The sequence below is a fragment of the Pithys albifrons genome, chromosome 2 (assembly GCF_047495875.1).
Source record: "Pithys albifrons albifrons isolate INPA30051 chromosome 2, PitAlb_v1, whole genome shotgun sequence".
NCBI classification, from domain to species: Eukaryota; Metazoa; Chordata; class Aves; order Passeriformes; family Thamnophilidae; genus Pithys; species Pithys albifrons.
Genome location: NC_092459.1, coordinates 120,722,617 through 120,737,412, shown reverse-complemented (window position 1 = coordinate 120,737,412; position 14,796 = coordinate 120,722,617). Strand labels below are relative to the sequence as shown.

The window sequence follows — 14,796 nt, the reverse complement described above, 5'->3', positions numbered from 1 at the left end:
GGGGTTCCAGGAGAGCTGGGGAGGGACTGGGGACAAGGCATGGAGGGACAGGACACAGGGAATGGCTTCCCACTGCCTGAGGGCAGGGAGAGATGGGATATTGGGAAGAATTCCTGGCTGGGAGGGTGGGCAGGCCCTGGCACAGGTTGGGCAGAGCAGCTGTGGCTGCCCCATCCCTGGGAGTGTCCCAGGCCAGGCTGGACAGGGCTTGGAGTGACCTGGGACAGTGGGAGGTGTCCATGGAGCGAGATGGGCTTTAAGGTCCCTTCCCACCCAAACCACCCTGTCATTCTTTGAGTCCATTTCTGCCCACTGCCCTCCAGCCCATTCCCTGCTCCACACCATGTTCAGCAGAAAAAAAAGACAACCACCAGTAAAAGGCATGGAAAACTTTATTCTTTACTGAACTTTAATAGTTTTTTGTTTGGTTCAAACACAATAAATATTTCAGTAATAGCATTGAACAGACTGGAATTCACACCCACTGCAGTACCTGAACCCCCAGAGTCCGGACTCTGGGAAAGCAACTGTGATCCCTGGGATTTGCCAGGATCGGTGTCCCCTTTAAGGGACACACTCCAAAGGACAGAGGCAGGACAGTGTCCCTGCTGGGAGACAGGAGGGTGAGGGGTGGGGAAGAGTTTGAAGTCTTCAACCTGAAGCACAGCCCCAGCTCTGACCAACTGGACAACACCTTGGAGGGTGAGCAGCAAATTCCCCTGAGAAGTTCCACTCCTGGGGCAGGGATGCCTCGGCCACTTCCTTGGAGAGCAGCCTAGAGACATCTCAAGCCAGGTCTGACCACACCTGGATGGGCCAAAGGGTCTTCTACACACTAATGGTGACCTTTCCCACAAGCAAGGAGCTCCCTGGTCACCATGAATATCTCGGGCTGGAATTGTGCCCAATATCCAACCTGAACCTCCCCTGGCACTGCTTCCCTGGGGGTTCTCCTGGTCTGGCACGAGCAGATACAGAGGAGAAGAGTTCAGGGGCCTCGCCAGAGCTGCTCCCAGCCCTGGCAAAGCCCCTGGGTCAGGTGGCTGCTCTTTATGAGAGGAGGCAGCTGCCACATCCCATCCAGGAGCTCCAGGAGAGCTGGAGGGACTTGGGACAAGGGTCTGGAAGGGACAGGACACAGGGAATGGCTTCCCACTGCCAGAGGGCAGGGATAGATGGGATGTTGGGAAGGAATTGTTGGCTGTGAGGGTGGGCAGGCCCTGGCACAGGCTGGGCAGAGAAGCTGTGGCTGCCCCAGACCTGGAAGTGTTCAAGGCTTGGAGCAACATGAACCAACACTAACCCTGGAAGAAGAGAGAACACAGGTCAGCTGGGGGAGCTGAGGAGCCAGGACATCCCTTGGGAAGGACAGAGCCCACCCACGGACCTCCCCCATGGACCATCCCCCAGGGGCTGGTACCCAGGAGATGAATAAATGGTTTGTTTCTCAGCTGCCACACTGTACCCTGACCACAGGCTTTGGTCTCTCTGTTCATTTCCATTCCCCTTTAAGAATCCAGGAGCCAAAATCACTGGATTTCTAACAGCCCAAGGAGAACTCCCTCTCCTCAGCAGCACGAATCACATGGGCACCAAGATGGGATCTGCTCCCTCCCTGCTCTGGTGGCACCAGGGACAAGCCAGCCCAAGCTCAGCACTGATTTAAGGAGACATTTTTCTAGTTTCAAGGTGCAATAAATTAAGGCACCAAAAAGCCAGGACTCCCCAAAGACAAAGCCTGTGTGGAAGAAGCAGTTCCAGTTTGCAAGAGATGTTTCTCCTACACACTTAGACTTAAGCTCAGACAACTCCCAACATCAGCAGCATCCCAGTCCTCAGGGCCCAGGGATGTCGGAGGGAAGAGACAGGACAAGGCAAGTGCCAGGATTGGGAGTTCAGAGCTCAGCTGGAAGCCTGAGGGAACACCTCAGTTCTTCCCTGGCCCTGCAAACATAAAACTAGACAGGAAATCATCCAACCCCCACATTTTGCCAGTGCTGCCAGCCCAGCTCTGCTATCCACACACATCCCAGGGAAGTGTGTCCCAGTTTAAGGTTCCCCCCAATTCCTGTGCAAGCAAGACATAAATTTATCTCCATAATTACATTTCATTAAACAGCAGGAGTCAAAACTCAAGTGCAGCCTGGTTCATTTGTCCACTGAGGGTTTTCTCTGTACAACATCAGTAAAGTGGATGGGAGGAAGGTACTTTATTAAATAAACTCTGAAAACCATTCACCCCCTTTCCCAGCCACGTCGCAACCGCACAGACACACAGACGTCCAGAGCCTCCCACGATGGGTGGCAGCCCTGGGGGAGGCACCTGCTCGGTCCTCAGCCCTGGGGGAGGTACCTGCTCGGTCCTCAGCCCTGGGGGAGGCACCTGCTCGGTCCTCAGCCCTGGAGGAGGCACCTGCTCGGTCCTCAGCCCTGGGGGGGGCACCTGCTCGGTCCTCAGCCCTGGGGGGGGCACCTGCTCGGTCCTCAGGCTGGGGGGAGGCACCTGCTCGGTCCTCAGGCTGGGGGAGGCACCTGCTTGTTCTTCAGCCCTGGGGGAGGTACCTGCTCGGTCCTCAGCCCTGGGGGAGGTACCTGCTCGGTCCTCAGCCCTGGGGGAGGCACCTGCTCGGTCCTCAGCCCTGGGGGAGGTACCTGCTCGTTGCTCAGCCCAGGGTAAGGCCCCAGTTGCTCCTCACAGGCTGTACCGTGACCATGGGCTGACCAAGGGGTGGCCAAGTGACCCTGAATTGCACTCCAAGAACTCATGAGCTCAACCTCAGGGTTTCAAGTCTCATCATCTGCATGACAGTGATTTCAATTTACAAAAGAAAAAGCATTAAATAGTAGTTACTTCTTGTTGTAACTTACACATTGAAGGTTTCCTAAACCAGCAGGAGGCTCCACCTGCAGAAGGAAAACCCTCTGACCAAGCTGTTATGCCCCACATTGCACAACAGTGTCTGGAGGACTTTGTTCCCATGGCAGTTACACCTGCACACTCTGCTGTGCTTGTTCACTTCCGGATGCAGCCTTTCCAGAGCCTGGCTTTAAGCTACACTCTTCATTCAAGCACAGGTCTTCATTAAATCAAGCCAACAGGAAAGAAAATCAGCATTCAGTCTTCACCACCCCACTCAAACTCAATTATAAAAACAAATTAAGAAATCAAATCAATGCACACACATCTTGGACAAGTGGACAGTAACCAAAGAGATCCCCGGATGAGACACGTGGCTGTGGGGGACGAAGACACAGTGGGATTTGGGAGGGTTCCCACCACACACAGCCCCTGTGAGTGCCCTGAAGGTGCACACACAGCCCACACGAGGCTTCAGGTGCTTCTGCAGGCGGTGGGAGGGCTGGTGGGAAGGGCAGGCTGTGCCTGGCTGAGCAGGAGGCGGCTCGGGCAGAGCTGACCCACAGCAGCAAAGCCCAGCTGGGGGGACGAGGGGGGAGCTCAGCTCTCAGCCACCTTCTGTGGCCATTGGGAGCCCAGGCCCCACACATGGACAGGCAGGAACACGGCTGAGATGTGGTCCCAGGTACCCACAGCTCGAGCAGGGCAGGCAAAAGCCACATTCCCACTCTTACAGGAAACTGAGCCCTGACTTTTTTAAGCCCTCTCCAATTAGAATTTATCTGTAAGTTTTGTCTATGTCTTGGGTTTCTTCCGTCCTCTTAAAAAACAAAAAGGTGCAATATTTGCCCAAATGCAGGAAGGCAGGACAGAATGTGGGAGAACTGGCACCATCTGCTCCCAAAGTACCAGCCCAGGACAAGGATTAGGGACAGCCAGGAAGTCCTCCGACCCCCAGGATGTTCCCCTGACCTTGCACAAATCAGCCATGCCTTGGTTTTGGTGCTTTGCTCAGGTAAAGCATTTTGCATCCCCAACCAGCTTTACCTGAGCAAGAGCTGGAGTTGGAAGTTTCACTGGGAACATTCAGCTGGTCTAAGATACAGTAACAGTGACCTGGAAGGCTCCTGGTGCTCCAGGCGGGAGCTGCCCCTGCCAGCCCTGCCCCGGTGCAGCACAGCATGTCCCAGCCCTGCTGTGTGGCCAGGGGAGAGTTTGGGTCTGTGGTGATGGCTGAATATTTACAGGGGTGTGCAGCAGGTATTTACAGTCCCTCTGCAGAGCGCAGGCCGACTCTCTCCTCTGCCAGCCCTAGTCAGTCTGGGGTGGGCTTCTTGAGGGAGAAGGGCCGGATGTTGAAGTGTCTGCTCAGCTGGCTCACCTGGGGACAAGGACACAGCACTGGGTCAGCCAGCCTGGCAGGGAGGAGGAGGGCAGAGGGCAGGGTGCCAGAGCTGCTCCCTGTACAAAGGCTCTGCTGCCCTTCTGTCCCCCTGTGCCCACCCTGCCACCCTCCTGCCCCTCTGTGCTCCCCCTGCCGCCCTCCTGCCCCCTCTGTGCCCACCCTGCCGCCCTCCTGCCCACCCTGTGCTCCCCCGCCACCCTCCTGCCCACCCTGTGCCCACCCTGCTGCCCTCCTGCCCCCTCTGTGCCCACCCTGCCGCCCTCCTGCCCCCCCTGTGCCCACCCTGCCGACCTCCTGCCCCCTCTGTGCCTCCCCTGTGCCCACGCTGCTGCCCTCCTGCCCACCCTGTGCCCCCCCTGCCCCCCCTGCCACCCTCCTGCCCCCTCTGTGCCCCCCCTGCTGCCCTCCTGCCCCCCCGTGCCCACCCTGCCGCCCTCCTGCCCCCCCTGTGCCCCCCTTGCTGCCCTCCTGCCCACCCTGTGCCCCCCCCTGCCGCCCTCCTGCCCACCCTGTGCCCCCCCTGCCGCCCTCCTGCCCCCTCTGTGCCCCCCCTGCCGCCCTCCTGCCCCCCCTGTGCCCACCCTGCCGCCCTCCTGCCCCCCCTGTGCCCACCCTGCCGCCCTCCTGCCCCCCCTGTGCCCCCCCTGCCGCCCTCCTGCCCCCCCTGTGCCCCCCCTGCTGCCCTCCTGCCCACCCTGTGCCCCCCCTGCTGCCCTCCTGCCCACCCTGTGCCCCCCCTGCTGCCCTCCTGCCGACCCTGTGCCCACCCTGCAGCTCCCCCCGGCTGTGTCTGCCCAGCCCTGTCCCTGAGGCTGGGGCTGGCCAGGCACTGGCTCCAGAGGGACCAGCCTTGCTCCCTTCCCACATCCTCAGAAATAACAGCCTGGCCTGCCTGGAATCAGGCTCGTTTCTGCTCCTGCCCTCGCTGGGGCCTGCAGGGTTCCACCCTCAGATTTTACCCTGCTCCCTCTCTGCTCCTCCCAGCATTATTTTTATTATTTTGCTTAAATTAATTTGGTCATCTCAGATATCTGTCTAATTCCTGAATCCAGGGGATGGGTACTTTGCTTCTGGCAGAAGGAGCCTGAGCTGGGCACAGAGGGTTTATTCCTAATCATTCCTCCCAAATCCTGAGGATTTGGGCAGTTGGGGATTATGCCCCAGTCACAAAGCCTTTAAGGGCTCTTCAGTTCCAAGTGACTTTTATCCTGGAAGAAGAGACAGGTGGGCCCCTGGGAAGCTGGAAGGAGGGAAGGAGGGGAACAGTCTCAGAGGAGCAGAGCACTGGGAAGCTCCAGGGAGGGGATGGGCAAACCTGGGCAAGAGGATTTCACCACCCAGTCAGTCCCATCTCTAGCTGTGATTCCAAGACCAAATTTATTTAAGCTTCTTAGGAACTCAAATCCTTCTTGCACAGAAACCTCATTACAGTAATTGGACAGACCAGACAACCTGGCTATTACTCCCTGGCTGTAATTACAGCTGGAACTTGACTCAGGAGCCTCCATGTTAGACCTTGGGCTCCCAGAAGAAGGGGCTTCCCAAGGAGGGTGTCCCCAGCTTGACAGGGGACATGGGGCTCCTTGTCCTCCTTCCACAGCAGCTTCCTGGGGCATTCCTGATGGGACTCAGGTCTGCTACAAGTTATTTTCTCTCTTACTCAAAAGTCAAGGAGCCAGGCAGAGCAAGGGGAGCAAATGGATCTCCACACAGCCTTCATGGCTGGGGAGGTGGCCTTGAAGCTCCAGTGCTCCTGCTTTCCCTGCCAGGGACATCCCTCCTTCACACTGGCTCTCCCAACACCTTGGAGACCCCACTGGGAGACCTGAGAGCCCCTTCCAGTGCCCAAAGGGGCTCCAGGAGAGCTGGAGAGGGACTGGGGACAAGGGCTGGAGGGACAGGACACAGGGAATGGCTTCCCACTGCCAGAGGGCAGGGATAGATGGGATATTGGGAAGGAATTCCTGGCTGGGAGGGTGGGCAGGCCCTGGCACAGGTTGGGCAGAGCAGCTGTGGCTGCCCCATCCCTGGAGTGTTCAAGGCCAGGCTGGACAGGGCTTGGAGTGACTTGGGACAGTGGGAGGTGTCCCTGATCATGGGAGAGGGTGGGATTGGATGAGCTTTAGAGCCCCTCCCAACCCAAACCATCCTGAGATTCCATGATTTGTTTCCAGCTCAAATGACACAGCCCCAGGGGGACAACAGCACCCAAATTCCACTCAGTCACAGGCAGTGTGACAGAGCCACTCCCACCCACGACAAAGCGACTCCTACCCACGACAGAGCCACTCTCACCTCCGACAGAGCCACTCCTACCCATGACAGAGCCACTCCTACCCACGACAGAGCCACTCCTACCCCCGACACAGCCACTCCTACCCCCGACACAGCCACTCCCACCCACAGCCACTCCCCCCACTCTCCCCCATTCACCGGGAGCGTTCCCTGCCCATCCAGCCGCAGCAGCACCAAAGAGCAGCAGAGCAGAGCCCAGCCCATGCCCCGGGGGCACCTACCACGACCACGCCGTAGTGGATGTGAGCCAGGGTGAGGAACGCCGTCAGCACGAAGAGCAGCAGCGTCTCACTGTGGGGCGCCAGCCCCGACAGCACGAGCAGCAGCGCGGCCGCGATGGGCACCAGCATCCAGTTGAGGGGCTGGCACCGGGTGCTGCTCATCTGGCACACGATCAGCTGGCACTGCGGGGACAGGGGCACAGCCTGAGCACAGCGTGGGGTCTCTGGGCCTGGGTCTCTCCCCAGGGCACAGGAGATGTGGCAGCAAGGCCAGGGCAGTGCCCGTCCCTGTGCTGGCCCTGCTGAGGCACCTCCAGGGCTGGGGCAGTTCTGGGCCCTCAGCCAAGAGACACCCGGAGGGGCTGCAGCGTGTGCAGGGCAGGGAGCGGAGCTGGGAAGGGGCTGGAGCAGCAGGAGGGGCTGAGGGAGCTGGGGGGGCTCAGCCTGGAGCAAAGGAGGCTCAGGGGGCACCTTCTGGCTCTGCAATCCCTGCCAGGAGGGGGGAGCCGGGACAGGGGGTCGGGCTGTGCCCCAGGGCACAGGGACAGGAGGAGAGGGCACGGCCTCAGGCTGGGCCAGGGCAGGGGCAGGGGGCACAGGAGGAGGAATTGGTTGCTGGAAAGGGTGGCCAGGCCCTGGCAGGGGCTGCCCAGGGAGGTGTTGGAATCACCATCCCTGGAAATGTTCAAAAAACATGTGGATGTGGCACTTGGGGACATGGTCAGTATGGCTTTGGCAGTGCTGGGGGTGGTTGGACTGGATGATCCCAGAGGGCTTTTCCACCCTTGACCATCCCTAAGGATTCTGTGCTCCCTGGGGCTGTCCCAGTTCCTCCAACCCCCTGAGGGGGAGTTTAATAAGGGGGGGGGTCGGGCTGTGCCCCAGGGCACAGGGACAGGAGGAGAGGGCACGGCCTCAGGCTGGGCCAGGGCAGGGGGATATTGGGATCAATTCCTTCCTGGAAAGGGCTGTCCAACCCTGGCACAGCTGCCCAAGGCAGGGTGGAGTGCCCAGCCCTGGAGGGACTGAAAAGCCACATTCATGTGGCACTTGGGGACTTGAGTTTCTGGTGGCCTTGGCAGTGCTGAGGGAATGGTTGGACTTGATGATCTTAGAAGACTTTTCCAACCTTAATGATTCTGTAATTCTAGGAATATGCAGCTAGGTTAAATTTAATAAAAATTAGATTAAATTAATGAAAATGTAGGCTCTACCATTTTACATTTGCCCCCAAAAAGGAAGCAGGAACTTTGCTGTTCATGGGCCTTTGAAAACACTCAACTAATTCCCTGGTTTCTCAAGCATAAAGCAAAAGCTGCTTACAGAGATGTTGGCAAAGGCTGTTCCAACCATGAAATAGAAGAGCCTGGGCTGGACCTCCAGGATGTCAGTGGGGGACATGAAGATCCACGTGGTGCAGAGCAGGAACAGCAGCACTGGGGACACGAGGGGCAGCAGGATCTCATACACAGAGTGGTGCTTCAGGGTGTTGTTTTTATAGGCCCTGGAACACAAGGAAAGAAATGAAAATACATGGAATCCCTGAGAGATCCCTGGTCCTGCCTCCAGTAAATACCTGAGGGAGCTCCAGGAGAGCTGGAGAGGGACTGGGGACAAGGGATGGAGGGAGAGGACACAGGGAATGGCTTCCCAGTGCCAGAGGGCAGGGATAGGTGGGATATTGGGAAGGAATTCTTGGCTGGGAGGGTGGGCAGGCCCTGGCACAGGTTGGGCAGAGAAGCTGTGACTGCCCCAGCCCTGGGAGTGTCCAAGGCCAGTTGGACAGGGCTTGGAGTGACCTGGGACAGTGGAAGGTGTCCCTGCCCAGGGCAGGGGGTGGAACTGAATTCATTTAAAGTCCCTTCCCACCCAAACCATCCTGGGATTCTGGAAACTCACTTGTAGAAGTTGTACAGGCTCATGGGCAGCGTCACGGTGAGAGCACAGGCTGGAAGAGAGAAGAGCCTCGTTAGTGCCCCTGCAGAGGGGACCCTCCTGAGCACCCCTGGACATGCAGCTCCTTGGGCTCTGCTTTAAGGTCCTTGCAACAAAAATAGCTCCGAGGTGCCCCAAGAATAGCTCAGCACATTCAGAAGCAGGTGCTCCTAACTCTGGTCCAAGAGCTGTAATTAACAGTTAAGGTCTTCTGTAAATGAAAGACATTTCCATTTGAAACAGCTGCATTAATGAGCCTGGTGCTTTAAACAGGGACAAAGCTTAATTATAATACAGTTCTAATGAGACAGGAGGCGAGTGCAAACTCCACGGGTGACGTGGCTGTGCACAACCATTTTCAGTCCTCATAATAAAGGCAATCTGCAACTTCTCCTGCTGAGTGCAAACACTTCCAGTGCCCACAGTGCCACAAAGGAGTCGTTTAACTCGATAAATGACACAAACCACCTACATGAGTGAAAAATCTGGACCCCAATCAGAACCACCAGCCACTATATCCATGATAGCCCAGCCCAACTCCTGCCCTGCTTATCCAGCAGGGGCTCTTTTAACAGAGCTGCAAATACTCCTGCTTTAATAACCCAACTCCTACCCAAAATCCAGCCCATGTGGGCATTTAGCTCCATTTTTCAACTTGGAAGAGCACAATTATCATTCACATGTTAAGTTATAGGACCTGTGGGCATTAAGGTCTGATTTTCACATTGGAAAAGCACATTTATCATTCCTATGTTACATTACAGGGTCTGTGGGCACTGGGCTCTGATCTTCACACATTTATCATTACATGTGCTTACATGGCTGCCAGAGGAAAGCTCAGAACATCCCCCTGATAAAAGTGCAAGCATTAGACTTAACACACCAATTAACTTGAAAATAAGCAATTACCAAGAACACAGAAAAGAAACTGAACAGAAACTTGAGAAGGAGGCAAATGGCATTAAACAACGTCAGCTCAGCTCTACTCTTTGCAGTGGCTTCTTTTGACTGACCACAGGAAAGAGAGGCTGGACTTCTGTTTCAGTTTTATTATTATTATTATTCAGTGATTAGGTGGGTGGATGCAGGGCAGGATCCCCAAACAGCAGAGCTTCCACCCCCCTCCACAGCTGCAACCTCCTTCCCACACAGTGTTTGTGCTCGGGGCTGACTGAGCCCCAGAGCAGCAAAACAAGTGTCTTAATCCCCCCAGAACAGCCCAAGGCCAGGGGGGCTCCACTGGGGTGCCAGGTCCCAGCACCCACCTGCACATGGGGCCTTACCCCCTAAACCCCCTGCTTTTATCCCCTGGCACCCCCCTGGCTCTCACTGCAAACAAACTGAGCTCCCTGGTGTGTGAAGTCAGCCCAGGCAGACGGGAGTTAAGTTCTCCAAAACAGCTCTGCAGGAGACAAGAGTGTTTTGCAATCCTGGGAAAGGGCAGGCTGTGAGAACACCCTCCCTGAGCCACTTCAACAACAGCCCGAAGCAGCAGCTCCCAGGGCAGCAAACAGAGCAGCATTAGCATGGCATGAACATTGGCTTTCGTTACAAAGGGGGAGTTTAAAAGACAGGCTTCAACATGGAGTTTCTTACCAATAATCATTGCAGTGAATAGGTCTCTATATAAGAAATTAAACAGGAAAGGTGCATACCAGGCCTCAACTCCCACAAAGGCTGTCACTATGTAGACAATTGAAATGGTCTGAAAGAAAGCACAGGACAAGCAGGTGTGAGGAATGGGATGGGCAAGGCTGGGAGCACCTCCAGCACCACGTGTGTGCCAGGCAGCTCCAGGGACAGGCAGCTTTGCTATGGCCTGTTCAGTCTTACCCAGCCAGAGGAAGGGGAAAAACAACACAAATCCACAAACATCCCATGTTATGAGGTGTAATAAGTGTGAGCTGCTGAGCAGGGCCAGGGCAGTGCCCGTCCCTGTGCTGGCCCTGCTGAGGCACCTCCAGGGCTGGGGCAGTTCTGGGCCCTCAGCCAAGAGACACCTGGAGGGGCTGCAGCGTGTGCAGGGCAGGGAGCGGAGTTGGGAAGGGGCTGGAGCAGCAGGAGGGGCTGAGGGAGCTGGGGGGGCTCAGCCTGGAGCAAAGGAGGCTCAGGGGGCACCTTCTGGCTCTGCAATCCCTGCCAGGAGGGGGGAGCCGGGACAGGGGGTCGGGCTGTGCCCCAGGGCACAGGGACAGGAGGAGAGGGCACGGCCTCAGGCTGGGCCAGGGCAGGGGCAGGGGGGATATTGGGAATAATTCCTTCCTGGAAAGGGCTGTCCAGCCCTGGCACAGCTGCTCAGGGCAGGGGTGGAGTCCCCATCCCTGGATAGATTGGCACTTGGGTCAGTGGTGGCCTTGGCATTTCTGGGGGCTGGTTGGACTGGATGTTCTCAGAGGGCAGTTCCAACCTCAGCGATTCCCTGAGAAGGGGAGGTCCAGGAGCCAGGATGCCCTGGCACAGCTGGAACTCCTGAGACACCCAAAGCACAGCGACAGGTTTTACATCACAAGTTCCAGTGACCCTGGAAGGTTCACTCAGGGACTCTCTTATCCTTCTGCTGCTGGATTACAGGGCAAAGCTCCCAGGGGAGGTTTCAGCTTTCCCAGTCCCCCTGCACAGGTGGAACACTCTGCAGGGCAGCTCAGCCCTCCAGCCCTGCAAGAGGCACGAGCTGAAAGCACTGGGCTTAGGCAACACTTTTGGAGAGAGGGGTCAGAGTATAGCTGGGGAATCAACTCTGGTGTCCTTTACTAGGAGAGATGATTATTGTAATGTGGCTGCATTAATCACCCTCCTTCCACCTTGTTGCATTTCCCACCCAGCATCTGATGAGGCAGGAGATAAATAAAATAAATAAAAGGTAATTAGATATAATGAAGCAGCTTTTTTACAATGAGGGTTGGGCAGGCCCTGGCACAGGTGCCCAGAGAAGCGGTGGCTGCCCCAGCCCTGGGAGTGTCCAAGGCCAGGCTGGATGGGGCTTGGAGCACCCTGGGCTAGTGGGAGACACTGCCAGCAGTACAGGAGACCTGTCTTGTCCCAGTTCTCTTCAGAAAGAGCTTCATGCAGAGAATTCCTTAAAGAGGGATGGACACCCCAACAGGTCCATCACCATCAAACTCTACACTCATTTCCCAGGTACCAGGTATGGGGGTGCACCTCCCCAGAAACCTTTGCTCCAGGCACAGCAATTAACAAGCCAATTAACTCTGCTGTGGTTTTGGCACACATCCTAATAGTGCCAACAAGCATCCCAAACTTCCAGGCTTCAATGTGCCCACACTGGTACCATGCTGGAAACTACCAAAAGCCAAAATTCAGGTGGCCAAAACAGGCATTTAGAACCAGGGAGAGGACAGACAAGGTGATGTCCACCCTTCCAACCTCATTTTTCGTGGAGAGTCCATCTCCATGGGCTGTGATTCCATGATTTACAAGGCTCTGGATACGAGCAGAGCCACCTGCCTCCCTCGCACCCCTCGGCAGGTGCCCCCCAGCTGGGGGCTGTGGGGGTACTCACCACCTGGCTGATGTCATATCCCCAGGGCAGGAACAGAATCCCTGTGTTATACTTCTCCCAGTGGGAGAGGATGAAGGAAAACAAGACCACCCAGAGCAGGAGGTAGAGCACGAAGACGCTGACGCCGGTGGAGCCGCGGCCGAAGGTGGAGTAGACGGTCACCACGAAGTACACGCAGGCCCAGCTGTCCAGCCCGTGGTCAAACAGCTCCCCCAGGGGCGTGCTGGAGTTGGTCCGGCGGGCCTGCTTCCCATCAACTCCATCTGGGACGAGGGGGAGAGGAATGGGGATGTTCCTGGCCACCCCCCACACACAGCAAAGGGCCAGGCTGCAGCTGGGGAACGGCAGCTTCCAGCAGCTCCATCCTCCAGCACAGGGTGGGATTCCCACCACCGGCTCCACAGGAGCCTGGAAAATCGACAGGCTGACAAGATTATACTTATTGCTTTGTATTTCCTTTATATTACTTAAAGCAGCCTCTTCCAGAGCCTGAAGGGGCTCCAGGAGAGGTGGAGAGGGACTGGGGACAAGGGATGGAGGGACAGGACACAGGGAATGGCTTCCCACTGCCAGAGGGCAGGGTCAGATGGGATACTGGGAAGGAATTCCTGGCTGGGAGGGTGGGCAGGCCCTGGCACAGGTTGGGCAGAGCAGCTGTGACTGCCCCAGCTCTGGGAGTGTCCAAGGCCAGGCTGGACAGGGCCTGGAGCAACTTGGGATAGTGGAAGGTGTCCCTGCCTGTGGGAGGGGGTGGAATAGGATGAGCTTTAAGGTCCCTCCCAATCCAAACCAGTGTTGTGATTCTGTGATTATTTAAAGCAGACCCAAGACAGAATTTCACCATTTATCTCAAAGTTGTTTCCAGTTTCCTCCTTCCCCATCAGCTCCTCTGGGACAACTTCCCTCTCTCCACTTTGCAGAGCAGCTCCCCAGAAGCTGCTGCAGCAGACCCAGCAGCAGCTGGATCAGTGCCTGGCAGGAGCACAGAATCCATCACTTCCTGGGGGGCCCAGAGACTGGATGACACAAGGCCACAGGCCACAGGCCAGCAGGAAAACTCTTACCTAACGTGTAGGCCATGAAGTTGAGGAGCCCCACAACGATCCACACTCCGTTTGGAACATGCTGGTGATCAGGAGCTGCAGGGATCAGACAGAGCCGAGACAGGGGAGCTCAGGATGTGCTTCCAGTGGGCTTACTTGGACCCAAGAGGCAGAGCCTCAAGGACCAAGGCAAAGCACCTCATGACTCAAAGCTGGGACGTGAACTTTTCAGGGGGTGATGGCAGAGCTGCTCCACAACAGCTCATTAAACCAGGCCTCATTAAACTGAGGACTTCTCCTTCCAGGATTTACTTCCCCTCTGTCCCCAGATCCCCAAAATCAGGGGATGTAAGAACTGGGGCCAGCAACTGCAGCCCCACTGCAATGCCATGGAATGGTGTGCCATGACTCTTCTCCATCTCTTGCTCACAGGTGGAGCCTCTCTGAGATGTGGCAATTCCCACCCCCGCAGGGACATGCCAGGATTCCCCGCCCAGTCTCCAGTCCCATCCTGCCAATGGAAATGGAGTTGCTCCTTCATGGCACCTCCACCCCCTCCAGCACAGCCCTGGCAGGGAGCCAAAGGGGCACTGGCAAACAGCGGGAAGGGCACAGCTCCTTGGAGCAGCAGGGCACAGGGAGGTCTCCTGGGGGGACAAAGATTCCATGAAATGCCACCTCCTGTCTCCTCACAGCAGCAGGATGGTGCCTTTTCCAGCAGCAAAGGGAGGGTCACATCTACAAAGCCATTCAAGGAGAAGGAAGGCACCAAGTTCTGAAGGCTCCATCAGCACAAGGAAAAGTTCTCTTTCCAAGAAGGACATGCAAAACACGTATGTGAAAGGGTCTCAAAGCATGAGCTTCTCCACCTTTCCAAAGCCAGTTTTTGAGAGGCTGGGAGAGCTGGGGGGTCACCTGGAGAAGAGAAGGCTCCAGGGACACCTGAGAGCCCCTGGCAGGGCCTGAAGGGGCTCCAGGAGAGCTGGAGAGGGACTGGGGACAAGGCATGGAGGGACAGGACACAGGGAATGGGTTCCACTGCCAGAGGGCAGGGAGAGATTGGATGTTGGGAAGAAATTCCTGGTTGTGAGGGTGGTGAGACCCTGACACAGGTTGGGCAGAGAAGCTGTGGCTGCCCCATCCCTGGGAAGTGTCCAAGGCCAGGCTGGATGGGACTTGGAGCAACCCTGGCTCGTGGAAGGTGTCCCTGCTCATGGCAGAGGGGGGATGCATCTTGAAGGTCCCTTCCAACCCAAATAACTGTAATCCCATGACTCTGGATGTCTGTTGTCCTGGGGATTCTCAGCTTGACCTTCTGTCAGCTTTTCTTCCCATGGCTTATGGACCAAAACACAGCCCAAATCTTGGCAAACAGCCCCTGATGCCACCCAAGCTCTGAGTAGCCTGGACTTGCCTACCCACCAATAAAAGCAATCCCAAGAAACCAGCACTTTTCCCACTTAACTGTGTTTTGATGATGGGCCCAGTTTAGAAGAACTACATGAACTCTCCTGAGCAAC

General features: G+C 56.6%; 1 protein-coding gene across 2 annotated transcripts in view; it reads right to left on the bottom strand.

Annotated features, from left to right (window-relative positions):
• Window positions 1-374: 374 nt before the first annotated feature.
• Window positions 375-14,796, bottom strand: part of SELENOI (selenoprotein I) — a 30,780-nt gene continuing 16,358 nt past the window's right edge. The window contains exons 4-10 of one of the 2 annotated variants that reach the window (XM_071547660.1): window positions 13,298-13,372; window positions 12,234-12,496; window positions 10,310-10,418; window positions 8,678-8,726; window positions 8,102-8,282; window positions 6,779-6,961; window positions 375-4,238 (exon numbers count right to left, since the gene is read on the bottom strand). In XM_071547660.1, the coding sequence (XP_071403761.1) occupies window positions 4,122-4,238; window positions 6,779-6,961; window positions 8,102-8,282; window positions 8,678-8,726; window positions 10,310-10,418; window positions 12,234-12,496; window positions 13,298-13,372 (977 nt within the window). In that variant the 3' untranslated portion in view covers window positions 375-4,121. The remainder of the gene's footprint in view (window positions 4,239-6,778; window positions 6,962-8,101; window positions 8,283-8,677; window positions 8,727-10,309; window positions 10,419-12,233; window positions 12,497-13,297; window positions 13,373-14,796) is intronic. The other variant, XM_071547661.1, reaches the window with a different exon arrangement.